Source organism: Scatophagus argus, chromosome 11, assembly GCF_020382885.2.
Source record: "Scatophagus argus isolate fScaArg1 chromosome 11, fScaArg1.pri, whole genome shotgun sequence".
NCBI classification, from domain to species: Eukaryota; Metazoa; Chordata; class Actinopteri; family Scatophagidae; genus Scatophagus; species Scatophagus argus.
In genome coordinates this window covers 13,970,179-13,992,924 of record NC_058503.1, presented here as the reverse complement: position 1 = coordinate 13,992,924, position 22,746 = coordinate 13,970,179, and the positions used below count along the sequence as shown (strand labels likewise).

The window sequence follows — 22,746 nt, the reverse complement described above, 5'->3', positions numbered from 1 at the left end:
ATAAAAAAAATATAATATGGACATAAGTATTCACACCCTGTGATCAGTACTTTTCGTTTCACTAACTCTTCAATGCAGAACCTCTCAAGCTCTTCATGCCAAAGAGTTCAATCTTTGTTTCATCATTTTGTTTCTCATGATCTGAGAATCCTTCAGGTGCCTTTTGGCAAACTCCTGGTGGGCTTTCATATGCATTTTACTGAGGACTGGCTTCTGTTTGGCCACTCTACCATACAGGTCTGATTCTGCGAGTGCTGCAGAAATGGTTGCCCTTCTTAAAGGTTGTCCCCTCTACACAGAGCAACGCTGGACCTCTGTCAGAGTGACCATTGGATTGTTGGTCACCTCTCTGACTGATTAAGGCCCTTCTACCCCAAACATTCAGTTTAGTCAGGCAGCCAGCTCTAAGAAGAGTCCTGATGGTTCTAAACGTCTGTGCTCTTTGGGACCTTTAATGCAGCAGAAGTCTTTCTGTACCCTTCCCCTGATCTGTGCCTCGACACAATCTTGTCTCTTGGTTTGTGCTCTTACAAGCACTGTCAACTGTGGGGCTTATATAGACTCCTGTGTGCCTTTCCAACTCATGCCCAATCAGCTGAATTTACCACAGGTGGACTCAACTCAAGTTGTAGAAACCTCTGAAGGATGATCAATGGGAACAGGATGCACCTGAGCTCAATTTTGAGTGTCATGGCAAAGGGTGTGAATACTTTTTGCACTGTTACATTTTGTTTTTCATTTTTAATAAATTTGCAAAACATTCAGGCAAATTTGTTTCAATTTGTCATTATGAGGTATTTTGTGTAGAATTTTGAGGGAAAAAATTAATTTAATCCATTTTGGAATGAGACTGTAACATAACAAAATGTGGAAAAAGTGAAGCGGTGTGAATACTTTCCGGATGCACTCTATTTTAGTTTACCCAAGCAACTTCATGAATATTTGCACTTTTATATAGCAAAGAAAATCAGCAAATCTGCAAAAACACCCTGACCAGGATTAACAAATAACATAAAAGTTTGTGTTTACTTTATGTAAATACTAGCCAAATAATTCCAGGTTAATTAACAACTTGCTCTTTGGGGAAAGTGAGGAATTGGGGAAATTAAAGGTGTCTCATCTAACTTGTACAAGACAGATTATTAAACACAGGCAGTATTGCACAAGCTGGCAACAAGTTGGACACAGAGTCAGGACGAGAGAGTAAGAAAGAAAAATCAAAGGAAGACGAATTTAAAAAAAAAATATGTCTAACTACTCTCCAGCTCTAAATACTTTATGTGTTTGTGAGTGTTTGTTTTGGATGGGGTCTGGGTTGGTGCAGGATGTGATTTTCATTAAGTTTTTTATATATATATATATATATATATATATATGTGCCAGTTATTTGTATTTGGATATGCCTCAACAGCCCCATGCCTGTTATCTTGGTTAAGAGAACATTGCTCCCTTTGGCTAAAAATGCCACCATAACAGTCAGCAATTAATTGAATTTATTTTAACGGTGCTCAAAAGACTCAATGTGCTGCACAGAAATGAGGAGCGAACATGGAGAATCAGAGCCAGGAAATGGAACGGGAAATAAGGTTAAACTAGCAAAGGTGGAGGGAACAACAACAGCTGAATGCAGAACACTCAGGTGAAGATGTATAACTGGAAACTGGGATTATTCAAAATAAGTCTACACACTGAACTTTCTAAGATATGTATATGATGTTTATATTAAACATTATTAGAGACCTACTCAGAAAAGAAACGGACTCAGTTGCTCCAATTGTATGTTGATTTATTTGTCCCTCAGAGTGTGGCTAGATGTTGGCCTGCTGTTTATGTAAACTGAACTGAACTGAACTTTATCTGAACTGAAAAATATCCTGAGGATCCTGTATGAACAATGTACAGTTGTACAAGACCCAACATGCCCTTAAATAAGTGAGAAAAAGGTGAAATAGTGGAACAAAAGGGAAATGTACAGAAACTCATGCCTCTGTGTTAACTGATTGTCTCCCAGTGATGTTAAATATTGGTGTCACTTGTTTGTCCCAATCAAAAATGTCCTCACAATTTTGTCCTTGAGGGAGCAGCTCCTACTTTTCTGATGCCTCTTTATCCTTTAGAAGTGGTGTGAATGCCTACAACAACCTTTGGCATTCATACCAAGAATCGAGTCAACCTGACCCCTGCACAAGCAGCACCCACCCCCACATAATCCCACAACAATGAACGAAATGATATTAATGCACCGAGAAGCTGGAGGTCTGGTGCAGCCTATCAGCACCCACAGGCGAAGGGGCTCAGCTGTCATTTACATGCTAATGGTGTTGGTGGAGGCAATGAGAACAGGCCAGGGGGCCACGCTCTGTTGCCAGTTGAGGAGGTTTTGAGGGGCCGCAGCACAACGCAGCACAGACAAACACTGGGTGTGGAAAACCATCTGCTGGTTCTCATCTGGTCCAGCCAGCAAGTCCATTTACACACTGCTTAATCAGACGTGTCTGCTGGACGCGACTCCTCTTCTTCCTCTTCTTCTCTGGCATACAGACATCACCAGGCCTCTTTTCAAACACAAATTAGTCTGCCTTATTTCCTGCTGCTGAGCATGTGGTGTTGTGCACCTGTTTTTTGTCTCGATTAAATGTCTCGTCTTGCTGTTAAGAGGTTCCGCTCGTTTGCTTTTCATTGTCAGCTTTAGGACAAGCAGCATCTTAGCATTAATGTTCAGGTGAAATATTCAGTACTAAGTTTTTATGTTATGTTGCTATATGCACAATTCAAGGCTGGAACATGAGAAATCTTTATTTTTCACCCACACTCTCACTCTGTGGTGTAGGTGTAATGGACTCTATTTAGATGCATTTCAGAGGTTGGTGTGGGTGTACTGTAACTTCAGCCATCCATGGAAAAATAAGAAAAAGCCCAAGAATAACCTAATAGCATTGTGATTGAAGTACACCACACAAATAACCTCTCGTGTGTTTGCTAAATATGAAGCTACACCCAGCAGCAGCCTAGATTAGCTTAGCAAGAAATCCTGACAAGAAACCCTTAAAAATGGCTAAATACATTACTTTTTTTTTTTTATTAAACAAGCAAAATATTAACTCACAGAAAAACACGTTTTTTTTCTTCATACAGACACAGGCTAGCTGTTTCCCTTTCTTTGTGCTAAGCTAACTGACTGCTTGTCCAAGCTGTACAAAGTATGTCATATTATTCTTCTCATCAAGAAAGCAAATCTATAAAGAATTCCTTTAAATTATATCTTTTAAATCATGCACATTAGACACCCCCTGACTGTGTAAAGTTGAGTCAGCCCCTGTCCTATTACTAGCACAGCATCCACATTGCCGTGTATTTTCAGCAGGTGCCCGCAATGTTTCTCCCTGAGGACAGCATGCACCTTCCCCTGATTCAGTTTTAATTTTAGGTACATTCAGGAAACACATGCTTGATGATCAGAGGGATCTGACTAGACTACAGGCAGTGAGCATGTCGAAAATATATTTAGGAGCCATAGCATTTACATCCTTGTAAACAAGCAGTAGTATTTTGAATCCAATTCTACACTATTCTGGCAGCCAGTGAAGCTGCAATATGTTCTGATTTCCCAGTCCCAGTTAGCAGCCTAAACCTGTTGACTTTTTGGGAAGTTATTCAAAAAGGGACCATTGGACCAATTTTTTATCTGAGGCTGTAGAGTATAGAGTGAGACAGCCTAAGCCTGTTTGGGCATTTACATGACTGCTTGTCCTGTCTGTTTTGTGCATACTTGTTCAAAGAAGTACAGAAAGGAAGTGCAGCTCAATGAAAGATGAATATGAAATAATATAATATCAATGAACCACGGTTGGTGTGGGTGCAGAGCCATGATTGAAAGGTAACAGTGGTGCCAATCACCTGTGAAGTGACCAATTATTGTGTGTGGCTTGATGGAAAGTTAGCCACTCTGAAATGAGGAAAATATAAAGAATCTAAAACTTTTATTATAGGTTTTTTGAGTTAAAGTATGAACTGTTTTGATGACATTTTGCTTCAAGATCTGTACACACATTAATGGATCCATAAAGCTCATCCTGGGGCGCCATAATGACTAAGATCTCCTAATGCAATAATTCCCCTGAAACCTGTGTTTTTTATGGTTGACAGACAGCAGGCATTTAGATTTAGAAAGCTTACGTCCCATATTTTTTTCAGTCATATCTGCTAGAAGCAATCTGGGCCCAGCACTGGCCTAGTTCTCTCCCTCTATTTTGGGAAACTCTTTACAAAGTATTAAATAGAGGAGAACAATGCAATTTTTGAGTGGCAGCATTATAAAATACTCTCGCAGATGAGAGCCACATCTGTCCAAAATGTTGTGGAAGAAGACTGAAGTGACATCAATCATGTGAATGCTGTGTGTGTGCAGACAGAGGAAATAGAGTTTTAGGACATTTTAACCTCTTGATGTCACATCTGAAATTTCATATCATTTCCTGAATGTAGGATTTTTTTTTCATGCATGAGTGTTGGGAACTGGAATTGACATGATATAAAAACAGTGCTTTGATTGTCAGCCCCCACTGGACCTTCAGATCGCCTGCTCTCAGGAAATTCCTCAAGTGGTTTCAGCTGTGCTGACCTTTTAATGGGGAAACTTTTCTTCACACAGATTACTTTCTTTTTGTCACACTTACTATTCTCAACACAAGAACACGTCTCTTTATGTCCAACTCAATCTCTACGACTCCTTTCAAAATGAATCAACAGCTTCAAAAAAGAGTTAGATAAAAGATAAGAAGCCTAAAATGAGTCTGCAGTGTAATCTTGTTTTCCGACAGACCTCAGAGAGTGGATACATCTACCCACTGCCTAACGACAGTGGTTACAGTTCCCTTTGTCCTGTGTCTAAAAATCAAAAGAGCAAAAAAAAAAAAATGAAAGTTAAGGGCGAAAACATCTACAGAAACTGAACTCTGTAGAAGGCGGCCATATTGACCTCCCTGGCTTTCAACTTGAAAGCCTGAGTGGGTATCCCCGACATCCTCTGGCTCTTTGATGTGATTAAGATGGATTCAAATTTTCCTCAGTGCACAAAAACCACACAGTAGCTCTCCTGTGATGGCTGCTTTCGAAATGATGAAACTGAAGACAACAGCCCCCAGACACACCCTTTATCCACTGACAAACATTCTAAGTGCAATACACCAACTGCAATTGTTTTATTTACTATTTTATTTATTATTTTTATTACCATTTTTATTCTCTTACTCTTTGGAAGCTAACGTGATGACATTTCATTCATTTGTACACTACTGTGTAGAGCTGAATGACAGTGAAAGCCTGTTCTATTCTAGCTTTGTTTCCACTGTGAAATATTCCATTGAAATGTCAGCTAATTTAATTCAGGATAATTGTGAATGATCATTTGGAACAGTACCTGAATGAAAATATTTTTAACTTGCAGAAGGTGCAAATGTGGTCATCTAGCCAGTGCTTCTCCAAAATCAGAATTTAATACCGACTAATCTGCAGCAACAAAGCCTGCTAATCACATTAAGGTAAACTGCTGTGAGTCATTTTACTTTTCAGCACAAGTAGTCAAAGGATGAATCACCAAGCTTTAAACAACAAAAAAGGAACACTTTCAAACAGAGCCTCCATCTATCGATACTAAAGCTCGAAGCTGTTGTCTGGAGTTTCCAGAGAGAAAGTCACACTCTGTGTCTAAAGGAAAAAAAGTGCTCTAAATCCATTTCAAAGACGAGGGCAGACACTGACGGAAAAAAGTAATGAATATTTTACAGGCAGGGAGTGCAGAGCTGCACTCCAGGTGACACTATAGAGCTTATCAGAAACCCATCGAGCACGGCCGAGGCAAAGCCATGTGTCTTGATTGTTTATCAGGAGCCTGTTGGTGGGTTCCCCCATTACCGGCACACCGCCCACATCAGGCCAATCAGAAGGACATTATGCTGTAAATTGGACATATAAATGGCCCTTCTGCCACTGAGGTTTAACTTTGAGTGTCTCAGATTTGAGACGGGCCATATGAGGAGACTGCCTGCAGTATGGGGCTGGCTCTCTGTAGGGAGTTGATATGGATTTTTATAATGTGCACTGTCAAATTGTAGAATATATTAACTGCTTAACGTCTGGTTTCTCCCTTTATTTTTCCTTTTAAGTAGAAACTGGCAAAATTGTCTGATTCTATTCTGTTTGACAATTTGCCATACTCTATATACTCTATGACAGCTTCTTCTAGCTCTTCATTCAAGCTTATACATAACGTTTATGGAAATATTATGCAATGTTTTCTAAATATTTCTTGAAAACTGGGATCCCCACTAGATCTTAAAACAAAAAACTAGAGTGAGTGAGTTGTGACAGTATGTAAAGACAGTGGGGTGCATGGCTGTTGCAACCTGCACTTTATGTGTTATTTATGGCACTTCCAGGCACGAATTGCATGTCACTATTTTAGAAACATATCAATAACTGCTAACAGACTATTATATTTAGGTTGTGGTTATGTGGGGCTCAATATCCTGAACATACCAAACACAATTAGTCAGCAGAGTAATACAAAATCACAGTCACCGTCTCATGGCATTTGTAATGTGGTTGTGTGCACAGCAAGGCCAAACTGATGCAACACCTACTACCTCCATGCAGTACCACGCTTGTACATACTTGTCTAAAAGCTAACAAACCTTTTAGAGAAAAGAACAAGCAAATCAGAGATTTTTAATAAATGCAACACTTGAAAATGTTTTTTGTTTTGATTGTTTTAAAAATAATAAAACAATCTCTTGAGACCTGAAGCCTGCAAGCAAAGTTTTAAGACTATGAGAGATGAGAATGTAGTCACAGATGTACACAGAAACTGTATGAAGGTATGTAAGTGTGCAGACACACCTGTTTACAGGCTGTTTTCTTCACCATTACTTCCAGTGAAGGCAAATCTTAATCCTTCAGCATACCAAGACATTTTGGACAATGCTATGCTTCCTGCTTTGCGGCAACAGTTTGGGGAAGACCCTTTTCTATTCCAGCATGGCTGTGGCCTAATACACAAAGCATTCATGTCCAGAAAGACATGGTTGGATGAGCTTGGTGTGGAAGAACTTGACTGGTCCACACAGAGTCCTGACCTCAACCTCATCCAACACCTTTGGGATGAACTGAGATGCAGATTGTGAGCCAGGCCTTGTGGTCCAACATCAGTGCCTGACCTCACAAATGCTCTACTGCATGAATGGGGCACAAATTCACACAGAAACACTCCAACATGTCGTGGAAAGCCTTCCCAGAAGAGTGGAGTCTGTTTTAACTGCAAAGCTGTCTGTGTATTAGAATGTGAAATCATTAAAGTCCCTGTTGGTGTTATGGTCAGGCGTCCCAATACTTTTGTCTATATGGTGCATCATCAGAGTAGATGTATTTAGCTAAATCCCTCCAACACTTCTCTTCTTGCTCAGGTGTTACACTGCTTCCATTCCATGTTTTCATTTTGTCACTTAAAATCTCCTTTGAGTATTTGGCTTTTGCTCATCTAACAAGTGGCCTCTGGAGAGAAAATGCAATTGTATGAAATTAAAAGTGAACCACCTTGGGAAGGTAATGTGTTTGAATGCACATCAAAGGGAGGGAGGACAAAAAAGAATCTGACAACATCTCTCTACAAGTTGTGTGACTCGTGCTGTGCCAACCCAGCTTGTGAAGCAGTCCTTGAACAAGGGCATTTTTTGATTTGGTGTGTATCTTCCTGTGTGTGAGAGAGAGTGTGTGTTTGTGAGCTCTACACTGCTCAAGGTGCCTGCCAGCTGAATGACTTTGCTGCAAGGGATTAACAGGAACAGCAATCTATCTCTTTATAAAATCTGTCTGTAGCTTTTGAAAAATCTGAAGTTATTTCAAAATGTTGAACTAGACGCAACCGTGTGTGCCCGCACATCCAAAGACTTTACATGTGCTTGCATCATCATCCTATTAATTGAGCTTCCTCTCCTCCGCCTGTCGCTGCAATCTCTCCATGCACTCCCAGTTTGACTTCTCTCCTTCTTTCTCCTTCTCTTCTCTTTTCTTGTCTCTTCTTCTCTTGTCTTCAGTTCTCTTGTCTGGTCTTTTGCCCTCTCTTCTGCTGTCTTCTCTCTCTTCTCTTTCTATTGTCTTCTTTCGTCCCCTCTTCTTGTCTCTCCACTTCTATTATCTTCCTCCTCTTATCTCATCTCCTCCTCGATTCCCTCCTCTTCTTCACTTCTCCTATTTTCGCTTCCCTCCTCTTCTCTCATTCTCATCTCCCACTCTGTATTGTCATCCAGTCAGTTGCACACTCCTCCTCCTCTTCATGAACGAGCAGAACAATGAAAGTACTTTTATATAAACTGATTAGCATTTCAGCTCGACGTTAGTTTTGTCTCCACGCTAGCAGAGTAAAGGTAATCGATAGACACAATGTGTGGGGGGGGGGGGGGGGCCATGGAGAAATCAATCTGGGCTCAAAGTCAAGGTGAGAAAGACACTTGCGTGGTGTCTCCTAAAGTCAGCTGCTACAGTAGACAAAATGTGGACAAAGGAGACTGTCTGGTGCCCAGAGGACATGGCAGGGTCTGCAATGGATCAATACAAGAAAACATGGTGGTCAGAGAGAATTCCATGCAACACTAAAAGTAAGGCGTAGGTCATCTTTTAAAAGTCTCCAGTCCAAACTCTTCCATTCGCTTCAGTTTTATATTTCTCTTGCTTTAACGTGTTTTGCCCGTGCCAGGAACGTGACAAACGAAAACAGAGAACATTCCTAAAGACATTTCAGAGAAGACACACAACCACAGCTCAAGTAATGACTCAATTTGAGCGTATCGCTCACTTTAATCCACTGTTCTGTAGAGCATTACTCATCTGTGTGTCGGTTGGAGGAAGTATGAGCGCTTTTCAAAGAATATTTAAACTTCCAGTCCAAAAAAAGAAGAGAGAAAGGTTAGACTTCTGAAGTTTGATTTGTGAGCAATAAGCTAAACAAGCCTCCACAAAATGCCATGGCACACAACTTTGCAAAAGTGTAAAATACCTTAATAAATGGCTAGATTTTACAAGTGTCAACTAACAGTTTCCAAAAACAAGTGGCAGCTCATTGCTGGCAGAGAAGGACTGGATAATTTTCACAGGTGCTGTCAAGAACACGTATTAGCTGAGGTAAATTCTAATAATATATGTCACTGTAAGCAGCTGCTGGCAGGAGCCTTGTGATCTTTGCAATTCAACGTTCTTTCATATTTTTTGGTTGTAATTTCTTGATCACAAAGCAAAGTCTAACCTTTATTTCTGTCTCATGGTTTGTCCTGGGATCCAAAAAGTTTCTGTTTTTTGACACCTGCATTCAGCCACTCTACTGGCATTTTCTCTTTCTCTAAAGATTTGAACTTTCTTTTTGTATAAAATGCCCATGCAAGTCAAACTAATGGCTACAAAAGAGAAGGAAAAGGTGAGTTTCATTAGGATTTATTCATATGAAAATAATATAACAATAATAAGAACAAAAGACATGTTTTAAACTGCATCAAGAAGGACTGTGTTCAGTGTAATGTCAAGGGCTGTTTCTGACTAAAAACATTTTATTTGAATAACAGATACAGGATTTGTCCGCTCTTTGAACACTCTGCATCACAAATTTGTTAAATTGGTTTCTGACATGAGGGGCTTCTGTAAATGGATGCAGTCATGCAATTTTTTTAACATCTAGTGTAGCATTGAAGCAATACATAGTTGTGAATATTTCAGTGATTTTTGCAGATAACTCTCCAGGAAAAAAAAAAACCAAACTCTTTAAACATAAAAATGAAGAAGACCCAGCCCATCTTTATTTCACTAACTTACTAATAAGGGGCTGTCTCATTAATTTTATATTTGAGTGTATTTCTTGCAACATCATGTCCATCACAACATCACAACACCTACTCCTTACTGTGATCTCCTTTTAAAGGTGCATCAGGTGACAGTTTTCTGCCCCCATAGCACAAAATAACTGTGACATATTAGTCAATTAGCCTTCCCCCAAACTCCCCCTTTCAACTGGCATCACAAGACATTTCACTGCCAAGCCCAAAGAAGCAAATAACAATGCAGTTTTATCATTAACTAAGATTATATGTATACTGGTATATATTAGATATATTCCCTCTTCACTATGTTTCACTAGTTTCTGCTGTGACAATGTGACTCCTACTTTTGTCACTGTAGCTCTGCCACTTACACGTCCATGCTATTTAATATCTCGGCTGCTCGTAGAGGTCAATACAAGTCACGATTTGGTTTGTCCCAAATCATGACCTCCTATTTAACCTTGAACAGCACTGCAGTTCAGAGGAGCTTGACCACAAAAGATGGTCAGAACGATGGGTTAATGTCTGATAAACGGTTTATCATTGGTTCTCGTTGGCAGGTACGGTGCAGGAATGTGCTTCTGTGTAATTCTTGATTGTCGAACAAAGACCTACCTGCCTACATGCCTACTGCTCGTGTTGGTGTCAGTAAAGTGCAGACAGACAAACTGTGTTATTGAAGTGATAAAAGCAGGTGTGTCCCTGCAGCTCGCAGCTGAGTAATTAATGGGTAAAAGGCTGATGTGCTTTAGGCCCAAGAGAGGTAGCTGGCCTTGTACTTATTATGTTGAAGTGTCAGATTTAGTAAAAGGTGTGGGTGGTGCCACTGACCAGAGACCGAGAAATGGCAGGCTTCTCTGCCCCTTAAATGCATTAAATTTGAGTGCCAGATTGCCGACAGGAGAACACTAACTAATTACCTAACTGCTCGTTATCATCACAAAACCCGCTTGTACCACTTTTGCTCATACATAATTTATCCCCAGTAATATATACTTAAAGGCAAGTCTCAGAAAGAAAGTCTTGCCTCTGATGGAAGATGATGGTGCACCTACTATAGATTTGGATTTTACATAGTTTTAACTACCATGTAGAAGTAATCAGTTCATTTGGTCCACTGTGCATGTGCTTAATATTCCTGTGCTTCTTCTCTCTCCTATATCCTAATAAGTTCTAGAAATTCACTCCATGCAGGGGGATGTGGACAGAGGAAAAGGCTGTGTGTGAGTGCAAAGTCCTCGGCCACCTGCAGGAAAAAACGAATTCAACTCCAAACAACACAGCAAATTGCTTGCTGTAGCATTAGACAGGGGTTTGTGTCCTCTTGGTCCATGTAGAATACATCCTCGAGTGTTATTCTGTGTAATGATGCTGCCATGTGGATTGTGCTCCCTCACAGCTGCTGCCCGCGTCGACGTTGTGTCACTTACACAGTTGTTTCAATCTTTTCAATGATCTCTATCATAGACTTGGAGGGGGACAGCAGAGAACAGTCATCCTGGTCCCAGAGGCTACCGGGGCTGGAGTTCCCGTCTGTGCTCAACTCGTCATCCTCCTCCTCCTCCTCACTCTCCTCCTCGCAGGACTCCAGGTAGTGCAGGCCGAGCGCATTGATGCCAGAATCCTCGGAGCTTGACGGAGAGGAGCAGTGGTCCATTTTGTGGCCTTTTATCTTATCCACGGGGGAGGGATGTTTGTGTTCACTGTACACCTGCTGGACCGGCTGCATAGGTGCAGGTGCAGGTGCAGGTGTGTGTTGGGTTGGCGGTGCGGGCTTCACCGGCTGCCGAGGCTGAGCAGGATTCGGGGCCAGCTGAGGTGTAGAAAGAGCAGCTGGCGGGGGGGTAGGAGGGTGAGGTGGTTCTGGTAAGGGAGGCGGGGGGCGCTGCACGTAGCACATCTTTCCGTTAATGCGTTTGACAATGTAGTCGTCCACAAACAGATCCGCGATGACGCAGTACTTGGGGGACTCCAGGTGAGGCGGGGACTGGAAGCAGGGGGCGAGCTTCAGGAAGCGCTCAGCCAGAGACAAGGACAGGTCTATGGTGTTACTGTACTCTGCCCCAGCAGGTGGCACGGCTGTGCTGGGCAGCTGGCACACATTGGTCATGGGCTGGTACACGTACTTGCCTAAAGGGCGAGAAAAAAAGAACAAAAATATTGTTTTGTCATTGTTTAGATGTCAGTTTGTGATAAAAAGCTGGCTCAAGAGAATCACTAATAGTTTTCTATTTCAAAGCTGCTGTAACCCAATATTTTTATATTAACAATAGATTGAATCACTCAATGATAAACACACAGAGAATTATCACTTGACTCTGCAGTTCCCCTCAGCTCTGAAGAGAGTTGTGCTCAGCTCATTTGTTTTAGTTTTGGGGTCTGCATTTTAACTGTTTTTTCTCACGAGTGTCATTTTGGGCTGCAGAAGGAGGCTCTTTTCAGCAAAAAAGCTCTGCGTACTACCTTCTCAGCACCAAACAACAGACAGACACAGTTAGAGACTGACCAGTGAACACAGTGGAGCATTTAGCAGCTATAAAGAGTTAGATATATATATATATATATATATATCCCTCAGGCGTTGGTAGGGACCAAAATCAGAGCTAAAAGTTAATATAAGGCATTACATTTGTCAGACACACGACTCCCAGTGAATGTGGCACCATGCTGACCTAATGTTTTAACAAGCAACTGTTTGTTAATATGTTAACCTAACTTAAATGGTGAAAATACTGAATGTCAATGTTAGTTTGTTTGCACTGGCCCACCGCTGCCTAAAAAACCATTAAATGCTGGTTTAAATAGACATTTGGCAGGAATCTCAACAGCAGCATGTATATGGATTAAATTGTAATTCGTGTAAATAGATTTCGCTTTTTTTTCATTTACATATCAAAATCCTACCTTTTTGATGACATTACTGAGTATACATACGCCTATCCAAACCCTATCCATCATATAAAATCACACCTGAGCCTTACCTCACAGGTAATTGTAGCTAGCAGACCATTGTAGTAGTAAGATTAATATTATATAAAGACATGTTTCTTGTCTCAACAGAGGACGCCACTTTTGAAGATGCCAAAAAGTGTTTTGGGAGGCATGACTGAATAATGCGACTGTGGTAGCGTATCATCTGTCCTCTCTTGGAGGCTGCAGCAATTTTCACATCACAAAGCATTTTGTGCAGCTGAAGGCAAAAATACCTGCCAAGCTGCCACCATGTGAGGTGGAGCAGCAGCCAGACTGAAACACAGTTTAAATTTCAGGACATCCAGACCAGAGCAGCAATCGGTTCTGGCCCTTAGAAACTGATGCAAAAATTCAAAGATGTTGAAATATCATACAGGACTAAGGAGTAACCCGTAAGCTGTTTAGAGCTAAGAAATCACGACGTGGTGCTGATTTACATCTGGATTCCAAACACAATATACTGTATAGCATCACACGAATCCTCGATTAAATAAAGGCCATATATTTTGCTGTGGAAAGTGGTCATATTCATATGCTCTCCGTGTGAGTTATGCCTCCCATTTCAGCAACTCGAGTACTGATGGTGATTGTGCAAAATGACTGCTCCCAAATGTTACTCATTGTTTGCAGCCCACTGCCTCCAACTCTGAGACGTGCTGCCTGAACAGTGTTGCTCAGATATGTGTTTAACTGGCTCCCCGGAGAGAGAGAAACTACAGAAGATGACAGGCCTACGCATCACTTCCTCTCACTCTATGTCCTTGTCTTTTGTTTCGCTGGCTGGGGTACCCATTCAATCAAAATCTCTTCCCAGGTTACACTGAAAACATCAAACTACCTCTGCGCAGGGAAGACGCTCTGTTTTGCGTTTCTGAATGAGTTTGTAATGTTTATGACGCTGGTTAGTTTAAGAAAATCAGCTGGACATTCATGTTCCTTGAGAACAACTAAATTCATGCACGCAGCTCTTTATTAAAGGACACAAAACTGAATCATCCACCCATGTGAAGCAATTAAAAGAGGCTGAAGCTTCATGCCTGTAAACACTGCAAACATTATTAACGGGAAACACAGGAACTAATGTCAATACAGACAAAAGGGAGAACGGTAGCCATCCTCTGTTTTAATGAAAGAAACTCAATGGTCCATGTTCAGACTGAGATGAGCCCATTCATGCAGACAAGATAGCAGCAACAAATGAGCGCTAAAGCCCTAAAAGGTAACGTATTGACATTTAGTTTTGAGCACATTACATCTAATTGCATTCATCCATCTGGTGTTTCAAATACCAAGAGCAATAGTGGGGTGACAGACAGATGCACAAACAGACAAATAACACAGACAGACATATGGAGCTAGCACTGGTTGTCTTCAACAGACTTGCAGAAAGAACACAGCCTGTTTGTTGACTTACAAGGTGTCTGCTGAATGCACACTTAGTTTGTACTAAATCAGAAATAGCACCATGTCCGTCAGCCTCGGCGGACAGTACATTATGTGTCAGATTTTAGATGTGACAGAAGATTCATCATTGACTATTTTGATAATTACATAACTCTAAAATAATTCCAAAGCAAGACATTCAAACACGTGGGCTCTGAGCATTTGTTGCTGACATTTTGTCAAATTGATCGATAGATTTCAAGAACATAATCAGCATATTAATCAATAATAAAATCAGTATTTAGCTGCAGGCCTAATGGCTTGACTTCCTTTTATATACTTTGAGGTTGTGGTGCAATGGTTTTCACAAGGGGTTTTCAGATATGCCTACGTGTAGATAGAAAAACCACAAGAAAATTCCAAGACACATCCCTTTTGAGCAGTTAAAATGCCTTAAAACAAACTCTGAAATGTTTCAGTATCAAGCTTAGGAGTCAAACAGATCTCATGGTACAAAAAGTCCTTTTGCAATAGTAGTTCACCAACTGGGATCTTCCAAATGCACACACGTGTCAAACTCCCTGATGAAGACTTGATGCCATAATGCGGATTGTAATTTTTTTTTTTTTTGGGGGGGGGGGGGGTTTAATGATACACCATTTAAAAGTTCTTAAAAAAGTGACTTTTTGCTTTATGAGTGTAATGATGTGCAGAAACATGTTTGTTTCTTTACAAAAAAACCCGCCTTTAATTATAAATTCCTGTCAAAATACTGGTTGCTAGACATGTCTCATCCTGCATCTGTATCAACTAGATAGAAGAGCCTCAGTGTTCAGACCGCCCACAAAGACACACTGAAAGCCAGTGAACATGCAGCTTTATTGATATTCAGTTATACTCTACCCTTATGTGTTGCCCAGCCTTCGCACGAAACTGTCAGTAGTTAAACGGCCTCTGCAGCTTCTCCCTGTGTGTGTTCGTATTTCCATACTAACAAAGAAAGGATGTCGTCACAAAGAAAGGAAAGTAACCAAGACATTTAGCCATCCATCACTTTCTGGTTTGCAGCTATGATGTGAGTTGTTTCCTTAAAGTGAGAAGCTTTTGTTGTATTTTTTCTACCGCCAACAAAATAAAAAGGCCAAAACCAATAACATACGAGTTCTTCTCTCAGCACTTTCTGAAATGCCTACCCCGCCTGTGGCACTCAGCCAGACACCCATTGGTTTCGACTAAAGATGTTAATCACTACAAATGGGTCACAAATATACAGCTAAATCACTTAGGCAAACAGCAGGGTGCTGTAGTTTTATGGAAATGTTCCTGAAACAAGAGGAAATGGTGTTTTTGTGGAGAACTATTTTACACATTTAGTGGGCTGAGTATTTACAGCAGCAGGAAGGCGTATGTGGGATTGAATCAGGGCCCATGTTGATGGTAATGAAGGAATATGGCTCACAGTGCAATAATGGGTATTTAAAAGATTTTGGACAGCAGTGGAGGTCTATGGCACAGTGAAACAAGATAAATCAGGCTCTGGCTGCACAGAAAATACATGTTTGCAAGATCGAGTTAGTGAGAGTTAGTTAAAAGGCAAATCCACCCATAAATGGCACAAAACAGCTACTGGTGACGTATCTTAGATCCTTGTTTTCCTGTTTGTTGTTTTGCAGTGTATTTTTTCCTCCCTAAAGATAAGTGGCTAAACAAATGGCATGATGTCACAAGACGTTTTTATCCCTGCAATAATGAAAATTAACAAAACAAAAGGAAGCACCAACGGTGAATGTACGGCTTTTCAGTTAGTGCTTCACAATCAAAAATAGGAGCTTCTCTGCAGACCCACCACTTTACACCTACAATCACACTGAGGAAAAATCAACTGCAGAGGAACCACAGGCGCAGTGTTTTCCACCGACAGCAGCTTCGATAGACCAGAATAATGTGCAGCCACAGGACATGTTGCACTTAGAATAAGGCGAACGACTGCCCGCTTTTTTTCTTAGCTGGAAAGCCTTTCATCACGTTATCATTAAATGCCGCTGAAAGCAACAAGTTCACCAGGGACAGATGAATGGCATTCTGGGGGATGTAGGAGATGCAAATGAGGGTTTTGGCTACATCAAAAGAGGAAGTTAACAGCCCTTCATTATGAAAAGTTAATCAAGAATTCAGGATATCTTCAGTTTAAACAGTGGAGGTGACTTTCCTGCTGCTTTTACAGCTGGGGAAAGAAAATTGTCAGTGGAAATACAAAAAAAGGCACCCAAAGACATCAAAATATAATTAAATACAACAATATATATCATGGAAACTTGGATTTAGAAAATTTTAGTCAGGGTTAGAATCAGCTAGGTCCATTTAAGCGTTGAAACAAGGAGATAGAGTGTATTATACACAGCCAAAAGATGTTTTATGGGGAAAAACAAGAATTCAAGAGGTTAATGAGACAGTGGGAGAACAGGCAGCCCTTTCCTGGGGCATGACAAATTCCTCTCCAGAGGAAGGAGCATGTCGGAGGAGGTATGAGAGGTTGTTCTACTCCCACTTGTCTCCATCTTGCATGCCTTCTCTGCTCTCTCCTGGGCCTGTGGTCGGCTTCACAGTCTGTTTTAACACAGAAGATGCTCTCTGAATAATGTTGCACATAGCCCTCTCACTCCCTGTCACAGAGCTTTGATATCGCTCTCTCAAGCTTCACCTCTACTGCTTCTCTACAGTCTGCAGCTGGAAGGAAAATACTTGGGAGATTGAGGCTTATTGTCGACAAAGTCAGCACGTAGTCGAGATGAACGGGCATGAGATTATGTCATTGAAATATCAGCTTATATCAAGGCCTCAGCAGAGACCCAGCAGAGTCATTAACAACCCCCTCAGTTTGATTTTTTTGGTATGTTTGAGCCAAAGCCAGCAGCATTTATTCCAAACTGAACAGATCATCTGCTGTATATGCAACACACCAATTGAAAGCAGCATGTTGCCAAAGCCAGGTGAACAAAAACAATCACTTTAGCAGATTGTTACCATTCGTCGACAGCTGCTGCACCTATTTGGCCAGTGGATGTGATTTGCTCACACATCCGCTGCTGCCTGTGTTCACATCTGTCCAACAGAGGGGCTGCAGCTGGGGCGAACAAATCAAGTCTCAGGTTTCGGTGGAGGGGGTGGTCTGACCCGACATCATGTGGAACTCCTTTCCTGTTTCCTGTTTCATGCCTATAGAGGCACAAGAGTGGTCCTGGATCACAGCCAGTTTGAAGTCCACTGTTTAGTCTGTCACCATAGTGAAAAAATGCAATCCTCTGCACTGTTCTTCCTGTGCATAGTGAACATTAAATTCAACTACTGTAAAAGCTCTAAAACCCTTAATATAAATGCCCAAATACACTTTTTAAAATGTTGCCGTAATCATTTCTCTTTCCTAAGTTTGTCATTTTTATTCACAAATTCCATTTGAAAAAAAGTGAAATATTCGGTCTGTAGTTGTCAAATTCAAAAGTCACAGTGAATGAGCACAAACAGGCCCTGCTGTCTTTTAAATGACCATCAGCATAACATTTCGATCAGCTATTAGCTCATCAAGACTGTGAGCGCCAGGAATGAACGAAACAACGTTTAGGCTATTTGAGTTGCATTTATATCAGATCAAACAAAGGATAAGCTAACTGCTATTTGTTTGATCTCCTCTTTTTTTTGCATTCTAAAGTTCAGCTAAAAGCTAATATAGCAGTCAAACAAAATCAAAATCAAATTGCAAAAATCAAATTGGTATCCTTCAAGGTTTTTCTTAACACACAATTTCCTTAGTGTTTTACAGGTAATGCCTTCTTGCAGGGCAGTCATGAGGGGATTGTGTCTCCAAGAGGGAACATGGCACTATATTGAACCCATAAAACACTGAGGAGAACTTTTGTTTGGTGTTGCTGCTGTGTTTCCACCATTTAGAGACCAGCAGTTAAAGCGATCAAAGTGCTGCACTTCCCAAACATGAACGATCAATCAAAAAACATTCCCTCAGGCCTGTGCTGACAATGTATTGATCCTTTAACGTTAGCCGTGGCTTTTTTTCTGATACAGCACTGCAGTTCATTTTGAATTAGTCACCAAACGACACCAGTGAGTCCACTTTCTTTGATCTACAAGAGGAGCACATGTTCTGACGTACAAAACTGGAGCTGACAGAGTACAAGACAAGACTGTTCAGAAATTATTAGGCCCCGTTAGACTTTATTAATGAGTAATTCATTGCGGTGCCTGGTAATTGTAATCAGTTAGCAGAGGATAAAGTGAGAGAGAAAAAAATACCAGGTGGTTCCAGTGTAGCTGTGAGCAAAAAGCTCTCATCAGACATGACATATTGGCAGTGACACTAAACACAGCTAATTACCACTAATGAGAGGCTTGGACTGATGTTGTCACCAGCTGGGAACGTTGCCTCCACCTACATCCAATTTCAGTTTTTCCTACTTTCTCAGCCAAAGGTTTAACAAAGCTACATCTAAGTGGAAAATACTGGAAGGCCATCAAAGCAACAACATCATTTTCTTGGGGTAGCCTGCAAAGATGATTAGTGTCGTTGCAAAGCAGAAACTGAGGGGAAGACAACGTGACGATGTTATGTTTGCACAGGAAATAGGAAAAGCCTGGAAGTCACAGGTAATCACCCCATACTGCACCGTGGGGAAGATAATGAAAACAGTTTGTGAATTTAAATACCGAATCAAGTCTTAGTACACGATGACCTTTCGTATTTGTTTGCTGGGGAACCTATTACAGATGTAATTAAAATGGCAGCCTAGTTCCCCGCGGTGAACGCACAATTATCAGCTTCAGGACAAGTTTATACTCCAGGCGACAGTCATGTGCACGTTCCAAATGAAAACGTGACGAGATAATCTACAACATTTCACTCCCTTGCATCCGGTGTTATTATGTAGGCCTGTCGCTAGAAAGAAAGGTGTGAGCAGAGCAGAGCTGCTATACTTTTCTCAGCGGCTGCCCTGAATCTGCCTGATTCAGCAATCTCAGCTGGCTTCTTCTCACTGTGGTGCATGGCTGTCCTGCGAGAGGAACTTGTGAATTTGTGGAAACGATGAGACGCTCCATTAGGATGTGTCTACCTCTTTCTTCTGTACCATAACAAGCCTGTATTAAATAATGGGGACAAGGGGGCTCCATGTCTATTGTGCAGCACAATTTCAGCCTGAGCGATGAATATTTCAAAGGAGGAGCAAGTCCAAATGTTTACAAATGATGCAACTCTGTGAACAGGCTTTGCTGAGGAACAAAAAAATCCCTGATGTGACATAATAAAAACTGGAAAGAATTCATAATTTTTCTGCCACATCACATATTTCAAATTGCTTGGCTCAGTCTGGACAGAAACAGGCACCTAAATCCAACGATTACACGGCAAAGATTACAATGTGACTTGTGCATTTGCACACTATAAGCCCCGACTGCCTGGTGCACAGTGGCTGGCTGATTGTGTTTTACACTGATCTGAGGATTTTCAGGGCAGCCAGGGATGGGATGAATTAGGGCAGCACAAAGAGACGGACATCCTGTCAGTTCCATTCACAGCCATTGTGATTCTGTGGTGGCGTCAGAGTGTCAGGTCGAGAAAGGTTCAAATGAAGAAAAAGCGTCTGAGCCACACTGCTGGTGAAAATGCCACTTGACACTTCTCAAAGTGCGGAGAAAATTGTCCATGTTTGTGCGGAGCGGCTGCTCAGTGCTCTACTGCTAATGCAGTCAATAAATGATATTGAGACTGATTGTATTATATATACTGTACAGCTAATGTTATCAAATATTTAAGCTGTAACTGAAGAACAGCAGCTGTGTGACTTTGTACATGTGATGATTTTGTGGCTAAAGGTCACGCTAATGCTAATCACAGCGTAAAGGTTTCCAGCTGTCAACAGATCCCGTGAAAACACCATCAACAACATGCTATTTGATCTCTCACAACTTTGTGACATACAAGGCTAAATAATTTTGCTAAAACCGCTGGGCGCTGTAGTTGTTTTTTTGGGTTTTTTTAAGTGAACGTTACTCAAACAAGAGTGAAAAGTGCTGGGGACTATTTTCAGCTGTGGATTAATACACATTTGGTGCACTAGATGGTATTAACTGCACTTGGACAGAGGATGTGGGATTGACTAAAAATAAACTACAGTGCCCATGTTCATCGTGAAGAATAAGTGATGTGTTTTTAATGGTCTATCACACAGAGGAGAAGAAGCTGCTGTATGAGGCTTTGGCAAAACAGGAAATACTTGTTAGCAGAGTCAGGTGATTGGTGGTTTTGGTCTTTTCATGTGATTTGTAGACAGCAGAAAAAAAGAAAGATTTATCATTTAAAGCAGAATTGAAAGTGATGACTCAAGTGTGTGACGTCCCCAAAGGATTTCTCCACAGTGAAGTCAAGGAAGCCAGGAAGGCTGATGGCGGATTACATTCAGTTTTATTCTAACTGCTTTACTGCTTTTCTGTTCACTTCTTTTGATTCTTTTACATAATGTACACGAGTACCTGCACATTTTGGATGGGCATTTTTAAGGACGCAGTCGTGATTTGACAAAAGAAAGTAAAATGAAAGATAGGGGAGTGTAAAAACATTTTAATTAATAATTGTTCAACTGTTTTCGTTAATCTAGTGTTTTCCACTCCTAAATGTCTTTGTTTAGATACGCGCCTTAACAGAAAATGCATTCAACATCATTAGAATTGTGATAATCAGTGATTTTTAACTTCAACGCCGCATTGATCGGCTGTTTTAGTCACTGAATTTTAAACCACAGTAGGCCTGTGCTGAGAATGGACAGCTTGGAAGAGATGTCAGGATTAAACACAAAACAAGTAAACACAAACCTGAAGAACAGCAGAAATGACTGAAACCATGAATTTGAAAATGTAAAATAAATCTACTTCTGAATGTTGCAGCCTCTATTGTTTAGAGCACATTAACTATTCATACAAGGGCGTCTGTTTGAAGGTTTGGCTCCATCTGTTCTCAAGGATAAACGCGACTCTGAGACCTCGATATGATTGCAATGGATGAGAAAGACTTTTATCAAAAATGAAACGACACCACTTGGGGCAGCAAATGTTTCCTCTGAGCGCGTCTGAAAATCAGTTTGTTAGCAAGCCCTTACATAACCTCTCATGATGTGGCACATCATAATAGCTTATGAAGATCGAGTTAATATCTACTACGTTTTGTCCTTTTTTAGTCGATATACAACCGGAGCATGAACTGATCCTTCTGCGTTCACGGCCATGACTACCAGCAAATTTTGCCATCACGGTGAGGAAGAGATTTCTGGTAATGCAAAGAGCTATTAAAGCGTGTGAAAGAAACTTACAGTGACACCAGCCCAAGTGGCAGCACCAGTGCAGTTTGAAGCACTTCCCGTGGCTGTGCGTAGCGCAGATGGAGAGTCCATCACAAGGCAGGAAGTCTGGTCTCCCCGCGCAGCTCTTGGCCAAAGCCTGCGCCTCGTCCAACTTCTCACTCTTCGGACACTTATGCGCTCCCGAGGCGGCCATGCCAACATTTCCTGAATAAAGAATCACGCGGCTTCCGTCCGAGTGAACTAGAACATGACGGCGAGGGACCGAGCCGAGGTTTACGGTCCACGTAGCCCTGGAAGCTTCTCAACTGTAAGACGGACGCGAAAGACGACACCGGATCTCTGAATCCAAAGCAGCTGGGTTACTGCTCAAACACAGGGTGGAAACATATCCCGTAAAAGTGGGAGAACGTCAGTAATCGAGGTTTAATGCCACATTTAGAGCCTGCCATGGTCGTGAGCTACACATCTCTCCATCCTCGCTTCGCGTCGGCGAGCTGCTCTCTCTGTGCGCTGGTGACGCGCGTACGGAACAACGGCGCGCATCTGAACTTCATCACACAACGGGAGGAGTCCACAAACACAAAGCCAGCTGCTCTGCCCACTTCAAACACATTCCCAGGCTTTCATCGATCCCTTTAAATAAACTTCAAAACATCACGGTGTGGCTCTGAAATACATAAATACTCCAATTCACCAACAATATTCGCAAACAGGCGACATTTTCTGAATACATACTAAATATAAAACACTAATAGTGGTTCAAAGTCACATATAGTCTTGATTCAAACGTTAAGTAAAGTTAGGTGTAAACGTGTCATTAATCAATGTAAGGTTCAGAAATAGTGCAGTTGTTGAAGACAATATAGAGCTTCATACTGCATGAGCCAGCTGTGCAGTCTGCAGCCTTCAGCCGCTAGATGGCAACCCCAACATCTGCTCATTACTGGGCCTGAGATTTCTTCGGGGATGCGCCATTGATTTATATAAAAGCAGTTTAGCGCTGTGCGTCTCCCTCAGCTCTCCTCTGTCACTGCTGCAGCTGGGTCAGCAGAAAACGGAAACAAGAGACACGCACCGTGAAGAACAGATTTCAGTCCCCTTTGGAGGAGAAGCCTGAGGACACGAGTGAGAATGAGATGCCACCAGCAGTCTGCTGAATATACTGAGGG

At 41.4% G+C, this 22,746-nt stretch overlaps 1 protein-coding gene across 1 annotated transcript; it reads right to left on the bottom strand.

Annotated features, from left to right (window-relative positions):
* Positions 1–9,464: 9,464 nt before the first annotated feature.
* zgc:162707 (UPF0524 protein C3orf70 homolog B) lies at positions 9,465–22,137 on the bottom strand. The gene is made up of 2 exons (XM_046404138.1): positions 21,587–22,137; positions 9,465–11,990 (listed from the first exon to the last, which is right to left on the bottom strand). The coding sequence occupies exons 1-2, from the start codon at positions 21,768–21,770 to the stop codon at positions 11,287–11,289; spliced, it is 888 nt and encodes a 295-aa protein (XP_046260094.1). The 5' UTR covers positions 21,771–22,137; the 3' UTR covers positions 9,465–11,286.
* Between the last annotated feature and the right edge of the window lie 609 nt (positions 22,138–22,746).

Bases quoted from the DNA above. Each gene is read 5' to 3' on its own strand.
- zgc:162707 (XM_046404138.1), bottom strand. From the start codon at position 21,770: ATGGCCGCCTCGGGAGCGCATAAGTGTCCGAAGAGTGAGAAGTTGGAC. The intron at 11,991-21,586 runs GTAAGTTTCTTT...CTCGCCCTTTAG, and splicing joins CCACTTGGGCTGGTGTCACT to GCAAGTACGTGTACCAGCCC.